The sequence below is a fragment of the Brassica napus genome, unplaced genomic scaffold, assembly GCF_020379485.1.
Source record: "Brassica napus cultivar Da-Ae unplaced genomic scaffold, Da-Ae ScsIHWf_361;HRSCAF=568, whole genome shotgun sequence".
Lineage (NCBI taxonomy): Eukaryota > Viridiplantae > Streptophyta > Magnoliopsida > Brassicales > Brassicaceae > Brassica > Brassica napus.
In genome coordinates, this window is record NW_026016442.1 from 49,339 (window position 1) to 59,343 (window position 10,005).

Here is a 10,005-nt window from a genome sequence, read left to right on the forward strand (position 1 = left end):
AACTAAATTACCGATTACCAAATAAAAAAAAACGAAACCAAAATTTTTAGTTGCCGAACTTTCTAACCGAAAACCAAACTTTTTGATTCGGTTCGAAAGGTTCTGGTTTGAGTAGTAACCGCAGGCTTAATTTATTAAATTAAGATAAAGATATTTCTTAACCGAAAAACGTAACCGTAGGAAAAGAGAGACAAAACTAGCTCATCTTGTATTTTGATAGAACTTTCTGTCTCGTCCATACAAGTTCTTGTCATCCAGTTCCTGTCATTAAATGAAGATTGAGAAGACTATGATGTGTGGTCTCGCATAATCACACCCAAGTCGTCTCCACTTCCATGGCTACTCCTTTAGCAGCTCCTCTCTTCTCTCCTTTAGCTCTTTCTTCCGCAAGAAACCGCCGTTCGTATCCCAAGATCCGATTCCAGTCGAACAATGGGAGCCCTTTGGAGTCCAATGGACACCAGAAGCTGAATCTATCGAAATGTAGTAAACTAAATGGACAAAGGAGTAAGTTCCTGCAAATGGGTTCTCGAGAGATGACTTTTGGGAGAAAACTCTCAGTTCAAGCCGCGGATGGTGCAGGGACAGGGAACACATCAACGATCACTAGTAACGTAAGCTTAAAGATTCTGTGATGTTTGTATACCACGTTAGGTTAGGTTTTCATCCTCGTTGTTATTATGCACACTAGGTGTTGGCGGCAGCGCACTTGTTGGTGTCACTTGGGATCATACTAGCGGCAGACCAGTTCTTGAAACAGGCTTTCATAGCGGCGTCCATAAAGTTCCCAAGCGCTTTGTTTGGGATGTTTTGTATTTTCTCTGTTCTTATGATATTAGATTCTGTTGTCCCCGCTGCTGCAAACGGTATGATGAGTTTCTTCGAGCCTGCGTTTCTGTTCATACAGAGATGGCTTCCTTTGTTCTACGTTCCCTCTCTTGTGGTTCTCCCTCTTTCCGTCAGAGATATTCCGGCAGCTTCAGGCCTCAAAATCTGCTACATTGTTGGTATATAAATGATCATTCTCCTGTTCTTATGGTACCTTCCATAGTAATGTTAGCTCTGTTTAATGTTTGATTCAATGTTTGTACAGCTGGTGGATGGTTGGCGTCTCTTTGTGTAGCAGGGTTCACAGCTATTGCAGTGAGGAAAATGGTGAATACCGAGATGACGGAAGCTGAGCCTATGGCAAAACCTTCTCCATTCTCAGCACTTGAGCTGTGGAGTTGGAGTGGGATCTTTGTTGCGTCGTTTGTTGGTGCTCTGTTTTACCCTAATTCGTTGGGGACAAGTGCAAGGACTTGTCTCCCTTTCCTTCTTTCTTCTACTGTTCTAGGTTACATTGTCGGTACCGGGTAAAACTCAAATCATTTCTTCCTTGTTCCTCAAGTTTCAAGTCTCTCTAGCCTGATGTTATTCTCATTGTCTTGTCTAGGTTGCCATCTGCTATCAAGAAAGTATTCCATCCGATAATCTGCTGCGCTCTATCTGCGCTACTCGCTGCTCTAGCTTTTGGATATGCTTCAGGATCTGGACTTGATCCTGTTTTAGGTAAAACTCACACAAACTAGAGAGAAAGAAAGACCTAGAACAACAGAAAGTAAAACTTCTTTAATGGTGGTGACAGGAAACTACCTCACAAAAGTAGCATCGGATCCTGGTGCTGGTGACATTTTAATGGGTTTTCTTGGCTCTGTCATTCTCACTTTCGCTTTCTCCATGTTCAAACAGAGAAAGGTAACAACAAAAACAACACACTTGTTCTTGTTTTTCTTTAGAAAAGTGGTGACAATCTGTTCTGGTTTTGCCTCAGCTTGTGAAGCGGCATGCAGCTGAGATCTTTACGTCTGTGATCGTTTCAACGCTATTCTCGCTCTACTCCACTGCTCTTGTTGGACGTTTAGTTGGTTTGGAGCCATCTTTAACGGTTTCAATCCTACCTCGCTGCATCACGGTTGCGTTAGCCCTTAGCATTGTTTCACTCTTTGAAGGTATAACATGCTATTCTTCTCCTCAGCAGAGTACATTAAAGAACATTTTTAACGACTCTTTTGGACGTTTTTCAGGGACCAATTCGTCGCTTACAGCAGCTGTAGTGGTTGTGACCGGTCTGATCGGAGCTAACTTTGTACAAGTTGTTCTTGACAAACTGCGTTTAAATGATCCTATTGCTCGAGGAATCGCAACTGCTTCAAGGTGACTTCTTTACAGATATCATCTTTTGAATCAAAATGAGGAAAAATCTAATAACATTATTTAAGTGGACAGTGCTCATGGACTTGGAACAGCAGCTTTGTCTGCTAAGGAGCCAGAGGCACTTCCCTTCTGTGCAATTGCTTATGCTCTCACTGGAATCTTCGGATCCTTACTCTGTTCTGTCCCTGCCGTCCGACAGAGTTTGCTGGCTGTCGTCGGATGAGAAGTGATCACGTGGCGACACACAATTGGTGGTTGGCCCTAGAAGCCGGCGAGAGTTACTTCAGTTTGGTTTGCATCATTAATTTTTCATTCTATTTTGTATATGCTGTGAATTTATTATAATGGAAACAAAATATGTAAAATTTAATATTTTTATTGATGCAAAAAAAAATTCACAAATTCTCAGTTACATCTTTTACCTTTCTTTCTCTTGCAATTTAGAAATTTATGTATTCAATTTTCAGTCTTGTGATAAAACAAAATAATAACTTACGAATTATCAAAATTGATAAAAAAAAAACTGAGAGGGCAAAAGAGTAAAAAAGAAAAGAAGATGACGAGAGAGCCCAAAGCTTCAACGGAAGGCGTAAAGCTAAAAGCGTTACCAAACTATCTCCCCAGTCTTGTCTGAATTCTACTCTCAGCCACAAAACCCAAAAAAAAAAAATGATACTAATCCCAACTTCTTCTTCATCATCTTCTTACTCGTGTTGTAGCCTTCCGCAAGCTTCCTTCAGTTCTAATTCATATCCATCGAATCAGTCTCTGTTCCTCTCCAAATCCGCTTATCCAATTCGCCATGGTACTTATGCTTCAATCTGTTGATTTGAACTCCTTCGCTAGGATCTAAAGTCTTATGCTTCAATTTGTTTACTACTACTTCAGGAAGCAGAAAGCTGAAGACTTTGCGTCTCAGAGCTAATTTCTGGGAGTCAATCCGATCTGGGTACTGAATAAGATTTTTACTTTTCTTACTCATATGAAACTTAGGCTGATACGTTAAATGCTTGATTGATTGATTCAGGTTTGTAAAGAATAATAATAACACGACCCAACTTGTGGAACCACCTTCTACAACCGAAGAAGAAGATGAAGACACGGAACCATTACTTCCTGTGGAGTTTACTTTGGTTGAAAGAACTCTTCAAGATGGGTTCATTGAAGAGATCATATTTTCTTCTGGTGGTGAAATTGATGTCTATGATCTTCAAACCCTTTGTGACAAGGTTAGTTAAAAAGAACTACTCTTTACTCTCTTCCTTCTCGATGTTATTTCAGAAAAAAAATATCTAATTTTAGATATAAAATAAAGGTGGGATGGCCTCGGAGACCGCTAACGAAACTAGCTGCAGCTTTGAAGAATAGTTATATGGTTGCTACATTGCATTCTGTATTGAAGCCATCATCATCATCATCAGGTGCTTCATTCAAGTAACCTTAATCTTCATTCATCCGATGTTTTGATGAATATCTTAGCAGATTTTGGAGAAGTTATTTGACACAGAAGGAGATAATGAGCAGCAGCAGCAGCAGAAGAATAAGAAGCTTATTGGAATGGCACGTGCCACGTCGGATCATGCCTTTAATGCTACAATTTGGGATGTTCTTGTTGATCCTGAGTATCAGGTAACCAAAACAAATAACTAGTTTCTTGGGATGTTGTTAATAAGTGTTGTTTTGGTTTTCAGGGTCAAGGGCTTGGTAAAGCTCTTGTGGAAAAGCTTGTAAGGGCTCTTCTTCAGAGAGATATTGGTAATATATCTCTTTTTGCAGATAGTCAAGGTAATAATACAAATATCAAATCACCATACAAACTTTTGTAATCAAGACTTCTTCTTTCTTAGAGTTATTGAGTTTGCCATGCAGTTGTGGATTTCTATCAAAACTTGGGGTTTGAGGCTGATCCAGAAGGCATCAAAGGCATGTTTTGGTACCCAAAGTAGCAGTTGGTGGGTTTGCAAAAGAATGGGTCTTTACTATTTGGCTGTATGCTTTCTTATTATATGGGTCGGGTCAATAAGGAAGTTTACTAACTGTGCATTTTGTAACTCGAAATCGATATTTGTCTATTTAAGATTCAAACATGAGTATATGATCAATAGGAAGAAACCTTTATTTCCATTGCTTAAAAAGGTTTGATGAGGAAACTTTAAAATGGATATATTGTATTAATTTAATTTTTTATTGCTTTGCTATTAACCTCTCTACATTACAGAATTTTCTGTTACCATCTCCACATAAATTACAAACCAAAGCAAGATAGTCCTTTTCGCCATGAAAAAAAAAATCCATAAAAGAAGGAAAGAAGAAACTGCAAACGGGTTTATAGACGGGTTATAATTTGGTTTTTGTTTTAGGCTTTAGCAGCTTCTGCAGGAGCAGTTGCTTTGTTGGCAATGAGCTGCTCATAGAGATCTCTGATCTTCAATCCAACAATGGTCTGGAAAAGTCCAGTTCCATTGTTGCTACCAGGGAAATCAGCATGTTTCAGCATTTGTTGAGTCACTTCCCCGTAGAATTTGGTCGAGAGGTTGCTCAGATGGCTCTCCACATAAATCAGCTCGTCCAGTCTATCGAATTGCCCGTCCATCTCAACAACCGAAACCTGAAACAGAGAGAACAAAATGCTCAAACCAAGAGCTAAAACAAAAAAAAAACGAAACTCATTCTGCAATATCAACCAATGTACCTCATGGTCGAAGTAGGAATCAGGTGCATAGTTGAACTTGATACCAGGGTACGAGCAGGTGAGTTTGCGGCCGCAAGGGATCCACGAGATGGTTGAACCTTCATCGAATAGGTAGACCGGGCTAAAGTACTTAACACCTTCCTTCATTATCAACCTCACTCTCAACACTTTGCCTTCATTGTCATCTGGAATCAGCTGTGTTGGAAGCACTTCTATCACCGCATCCGCGTACTGCTTTTGTGGGTCTGCATAAGCCATTTGATGCACATTGTTATCAACAAAATTTTCCAGGAAATGAAGACTGAATATGAGTTTATACCAATGAATGCATCGAAGTCAGGCTTTCGTGCTTCGATACTCGCTTTGATGCTCTCTAAGCTGTGACCTCTTTCAGCCATGTCCCTCTGTGACACAAACTCGTTTGATACGTTACATTGTCACGGTCGAAATCTTATGTATATATATAAGATGAAATAGATAAAGAAACACACCTGAATTTTCCAAGCGAACTTGACCTCATTACTAATGTCTAGGTAGATACTGAAGTCCAATAAGTCTCTTACCCTCTCATCAAACCTTCACAAGTAGATAAAACATTATTATAAAAATATTGCATGACCAAAACTATAGACTAACTTAATTAATTAGTCGAATATAATTTCATCATCGTCAAACTATAATACTTAATGCAAAAGGTTCAAATATTCATTATATTATTATCTAAAATCTAAATCCAAGATTCCGACAAGAAACTAAAAGACTTCCAAACTATTGAAGTTGTCTGAAAAACAAAACATAGTGAGTGGCCTACTTACATTGGGTGAAGACCTTCGATGACGAGAATCTTGGGAGGCTGAATAAGCTCAGGTGCGTCAAGAAGTCCAGTGACGTGATTATAAATGGGTTTCTCGACGGCTATACCACTCTTGAGAGCTTTGACTTGCTCATACATGAGATCAAAGTCATTGGCGCGTGGGTCCAAAGCAGTGACTCCTTTCTCTTTGCGACCGGTTCTGTCTAAGGAATGGTAATCGTCGAGGCAGATCACAGTGGTCATGTCACTGATGAGTGTGTTGGAGTCAGGGTTCCCTCCCTTTGGTGGCTCGGCGGCTCCACCGAAGACACTGGTCAGCCTCCGCATGAAGGTACTTTTGCCGCATCCGGAGTCGGCAGCGAGTCCGATCACCACGGTTTGTTGTGCGGCGCAAGTGATGATGGTGTTGAATCTACGGTTGTTTTGGCGACGGTAGAAGAAGACTTGTTTTGAGGAGGAGGAGGAGGTAAAGAAATGAGTTGAATTGAGAGCTTGTGTTGAGTAGATTGTTGAGACAGCCATTGTTGTTGGTGATTGGTTCCTCTTCCTCTTCTTCTCCGCCTAAGCTCTCTGTTTTTGTTTTGTTTTGGGAGAGCTTTGGTTGAGTGATGAGGATTTGGATATGATGAAAGAAATATGGGTTTTTGTGTGGTGATGTAAAGATGTGAAAACAAATGAGAGGAGGCAAATGAGTCTATAGGAAACAAATGGCAAATGAGTTATGGTTTTGATCTGATGTGGTCTGTAATGAGTGGCTCATGTTTTGATTTCCTCAAGTTAACACTATGTGATGTTTGTTTTAGATAAGTTTTTAGTCTCCCTGTTAAGATAATTGATAAGAAGTAAACCACTTCTCTGTGACAAAAAAAAAACCACTTCTAGCCGCACGAAAACAAGCAATATGTATCTTCTATACTTCATGGTTCTTTTGATTTGTCTTAATTATATAGACTAGGTCGACACCCGCGCTACGCCGCGGGAAAATGTCTATAGAATTCTGTAATTTGATGCAACTAACATTTCATGTTTACTTCGTCTGAATAATCGAACACTTTTAGCTTAACTTTAAATATGTTGTTTTGTGATTTATTTTTCTTGGTTTTGGCACTTCCTTTTTTGACACAAATTTAATAATTTACTTTTATTTAGAGTTGAAAGATGTTTTTGACAGTTTGGAGCAAAGACCATAAGGTCACGAAGCAATACTTAAAGAAACAGACAGATGTACTTAAAGACAATAATAATGATTTTGATTTACCATCTTGACGAAAAAAATGCAGCGGAGGAGTATATAATAATGATTTTGCTTTACCATCTTAAAGACAACTTGATTCTAACGACAATGATTTTTTGGGTATTTGTGGTGGCGATATGAACATAATGACGAACCCAACTGGAAAATTAGAGAAGCTTAGGTGTACATTGACATGTAGAATTGAAATGTTTTTATTGGTCTTTTAACTTTTTTCATTTATTGATATGGAAGTCTCACAAACTTCTAAAAATCTGATGTGTCATTCATTGGAGAGAACCTTGTGCTATTATTGTGTTGATTTGCAAAATGGTACTTGATTTTAAATATTTTATTAAAGTGATAATTGGATATTGAAGTTTAGGAGAGAGTGGAGTTGCCGATGAAAGTGATAAAACTAGAACAGAGCATGGAGAGACGCACGGTGGATATTTGCTTATTTTTGGAGGTTTCGGATATTTGAATAGAAACGTGGAAGACTTTAATTGGAGAGATGGGGATTATGCGTTTAAGGTCTGAAGTTGAATGAGTGTTTTATGTGGGTCCCAGTGACACGTTCCATATATCCCTTCAGCTTCGAATCTTTTATTTCTTCTCCGGGGACCAAAATGAATTAGACCAAAGCTCTCTCTTTTGCTCAAGGCCCTTGACAAAGTTCTTTCAAGCCTTGTATCACCAGTCAACAAAGACAATTATATAACGAGAACTGAAACCACCACAATTTTAACATGCATGAATGCCAGTTTCACCACTGGTATATAAGTATATAACCAAAAAAGGAGACTTGAACGAGTACATAAACTCTCTGTAAAAAAATCTGATATAAGTTATTTAAAGAAATAGCATCCAACATGTTTTCTATGCAAATAACATTCAGACCAAAACGAGAGACTCGAAATAGTTTGTGGCTATGGTTGTTTTAATAATTCAACTCACTTCCTCAAGAGAAATAATAATCCAAATATTCAGAGTTGATATTGTGTTACAGACGGAGAAGATACTGAAGAAAAAAGCCCTACAGAAATAGCCGAACAAACCCACTCTCTCTTGCAACTATAGTAACTAAGAAATTTACCACAACATAACGCACCCGAACGGTAAAATGGTAATTACATTCATACGAGATATTTCAAACCTTTTTTTATCTAAGGGGAAAATTACCACCATCCTGTCCTGTCTCCCTTCGTTTTACTTGTTCCCCCTAAAGTAGAGGTAAATTTTCTGCACACCCACAACGAAACACGATCAATTCAGATGTTGGCCGGTTATCCCTTTGCGGTTAACAATTGTTAAAGAAGCCATGGAGTTACTATCAGTAGCTTACCTGAAGAACCCATAGACTCAGAAGTGACTCCAAGCAGAAGAGACCAAAACCGATAAAGTAGAAGATCTGCATTCATTCATTAAGTTTGGTTTAGCTTAGCTATCATTAAGCTTTCTTCAAGGTGAGCATATACATATGAGCGTCGTAAATAAAAAATATAAAATACGGCTTGTACCCCTGCTAATAAACTGTCTGAGATGACATCAATTGCTGCAAGCACACCCCTGTTGATCATAAAAAAAAGAATGTGAACAAATTATCCCAAGGCAATAAACCATAAAGAGACCCGGAATCTTCTAGAGCATTAATTTTGACGGTCGACTACGTTTCTCTGTCCGAGAAAGTTTTACAAAGTTGAATCACAGCTAAAGTGAACGAAGCTCAAAGAAAAATTATAGTTATTAAGTTAAAACTCCTTATTTTCAAATCGATCAAAACAATTTAGAATTTTCCAAGTGAAAATACTCACTAGACTAATCAACTATACACGAAGTAACACATAAAGTTCGAGCGCAAAGGGAATCTTTGGCTATGATTGAAAGACTTACGTCAAAGACTTTCCCTGGAAAAGATGGGCGGGGCAATGGCGGCAACGATGCAGAAGCCAATGTGAATCTGTGAGGAGGCATAGGTCAATCATATGGGAAATGGAAACTACATCTACTTCTAGGTAAGGTACAAAATTTTAGATATGAAAAGTTTGTATGACTCACCAAGTAAGTGAAGAAAAACAACCAAACTTCAAAGCGCTGTCAGTCCTACAAGGTCGTAAAAAGTATACCAGTTTATAAACTGTCCAGTAAATAATGACTTGTACTAAAACCATTGAAGAAAACTAGTTAAAAGGAGCACTACCTCATGGCTCGGTAGAGAGGCCTGTACCATACAACATAAGAAAGTGGACATCCCATCAACGCATATATCGTGGCAAGGAAAAAGATTTTTACACCTATCATGAATATTAAACAACAAGCATTAGTTCAACTTCAACCAAATCCAATCAGAACTTCATTACCCATAGAAATAAAACATAAAGTGATAGTGTCAAGCTCACCTCCGCCTTTAATCCAACAGACCATGGTTGCAATCACATTGAATACCAGACACATAACTATACCTGAAAGCCAGCAGTATAGTATAATACAATGCTGTCAATTAAACGCAGTAGAAACATTTCATAGAGAAAAGGACAGACAAACTAAAGTAGACTCACCTAGCCAACTAGCGAAAGCTAGATACTGCAGCTTTTGAGCATGAACTGGTATCTCATTAGCAAATGGTGTGTTGATTGGGAAAAACGGGGGCCAGTTTTTATCATCTATTTGAACACCAGCTGCAACAAAATAAGATGAGAACAGTTAGCTATTTATCCACCACCGCTACAGTTAGATAAAACTTAAAATATTATCATCAACTGTTGTTTGGCTTACAATTAGCAATAGCATCCTCCCTCCGCTTAATATCCTGAGTGAAGAGAATATACAGAGTTGTACAAACAAAATTAGTCAGCAGCACGGTGAGGTTATATTTGACAAAGACATATCATCAAGTGGGTGGTGTTACTAACCATTTCTTTCTTGCTAAGCTCAGCTTCCAGTCAGCAAGCTTTCTTTGTTTCTGTGAAGAGTCCTGCAGCAGTTAAAAACGCAAGTGGAAGAGGGTTTATTATGAGTTCAGGAGAAGAAGTGAGTACATTGATGGTATCCAAGGGAATATCAACAGTAGCA

General features: G+C 38.6%; 3 protein-coding genes and 1 pseudogene across 3 annotated transcripts; 2 read left to right on the forward strand and 2 right to left on the reverse strand.

Moving 5' to 3' along the window:
* Positions 1-233: 233 nt before the first annotated feature.
* LOC106451743 (plastidal glycolate/glycerate translocator 1, chloroplastic-like) lies at positions 234-2,608 on the forward strand. Its single transcript, XM_022719522.2, has 8 exons — positions 234-614; positions 692-1,007; positions 1,094-1,355; positions 1,436-1,551; positions 1,628-1,737; positions 1,814-1,991; positions 2,067-2,196; positions 2,269-2,608. The coding sequence occupies exons 1-8, from the start codon at positions 336-338 to the stop codon at positions 2,417-2,419; spliced, it is 1,542 nt and encodes a 513-aa protein (XP_022575243.2). The 5' UTR covers positions 234-335; the 3' UTR covers positions 2,420-2,608.
* A 165-nt stretch (positions 2,609-2,773) lies between these two features.
* On the forward strand, positions 2,774-4,394 carry LOC125603617 (acetyltransferase NSI-like). The gene is made up of 7 exons (XM_048774501.1): positions 2,774-3,001; positions 3,085-3,145; positions 3,224-3,425; positions 3,512-3,617; positions 3,704-3,825; positions 3,888-3,981; positions 4,066-4,394. The coding sequence occupies exons 1-7, from the start codon at positions 2,866-2,868 to the stop codon at positions 4,140-4,142; spliced, it is 798 nt and encodes a 265-aa protein (XP_048630458.1). The 5' UTR covers positions 2,774-2,865; the 3' UTR covers positions 4,143-4,394.
* On the reverse strand, positions 4,363-6,546 carry LOC125603616 (phosphoribulokinase, chloroplastic). The gene is made up of 5 exons (XM_048774500.1): positions 5,704-6,546; positions 5,380-5,464; positions 5,208-5,292; positions 4,889-5,133; positions 4,363-4,804 (listed from the first exon to the last, which is right to left on the reverse strand). Exons 1-5 carry the CDS (start codon positions 6,222-6,224, stop codon positions 4,553-4,555), a joined length of 1,188 nt encoding a protein of 395 aa, XP_048630457.1. The 5' UTR covers positions 6,225-6,546; the 3' UTR covers positions 4,363-4,552.
* A 1,306-nt stretch (positions 6,547-7,852) lies between these two features.
* Positions 7,853-9,742, reverse strand: LOC125603613 (annotated as a pseudogene).
* Between the last annotated feature and the right edge of the window lie 263 nt (positions 9,743-10,005).

Coding starts and splice junctions, on each gene's coding strand:
- LOC106451743 (XM_022719522.2), top strand. CDS start 336: ATGGCTACTCCTTTAGCAGCTCCTCTCTTCTCTCCTTTAGCTCTTTCT. Junction 1,738..1,813: donor CCATGTTCAAACAGAGAAAG/GTAACAACAAAA, acceptor GTTTTGCCTCAG/CTTGTGAAGCGGCATGCAGC. Junction 1,992..2,066: donor CATTGTTTCACTCTTTGAAG/GTATAACATGCT, acceptor GACGTTTTTCAG/GGACCAATTCGTCGCTTACA.
- LOC125603617 (XM_048774501.1), top strand. CDS start 2,866: ATGATACTAATCCCAACTTCTTCTTCATCATCTTCTTACTCGTGTTGT. Junction 3,002..3,084: donor CGCTTATCCAATTCGCCATG/GTACTTATGCTT, acceptor CTACTACTTCAG/GAAGCAGAAAGCTGAAGACT. Junction 3,426..3,511: donor TTCAAACCCTTTGTGACAAG/GTTAGTTAAAAA, acceptor TATAAAATAAAG/GTGGGATGGCCTCGGAGACC.
- LOC125603616 (XM_048774500.1), bottom strand. CDS start 6,224: ATGGCTGTCTCAACAATCTACTCAACACAAGCTCTCAATTCAACTCAT. Junction 5,293..5,379: donor AGTTCGCTTGGAAAATTCAG/GTGTGTTTCTTT, acceptor TTTGTGTCACAG/AGGGACATGGCTGAAAGAGG. Junction 5,134..5,207: donor TGACTTCGATGCATTCATTG/GTATAAACTCAT, acceptor TGGCTTATGCAG/ACCCACAAAAGCAGTACGCG.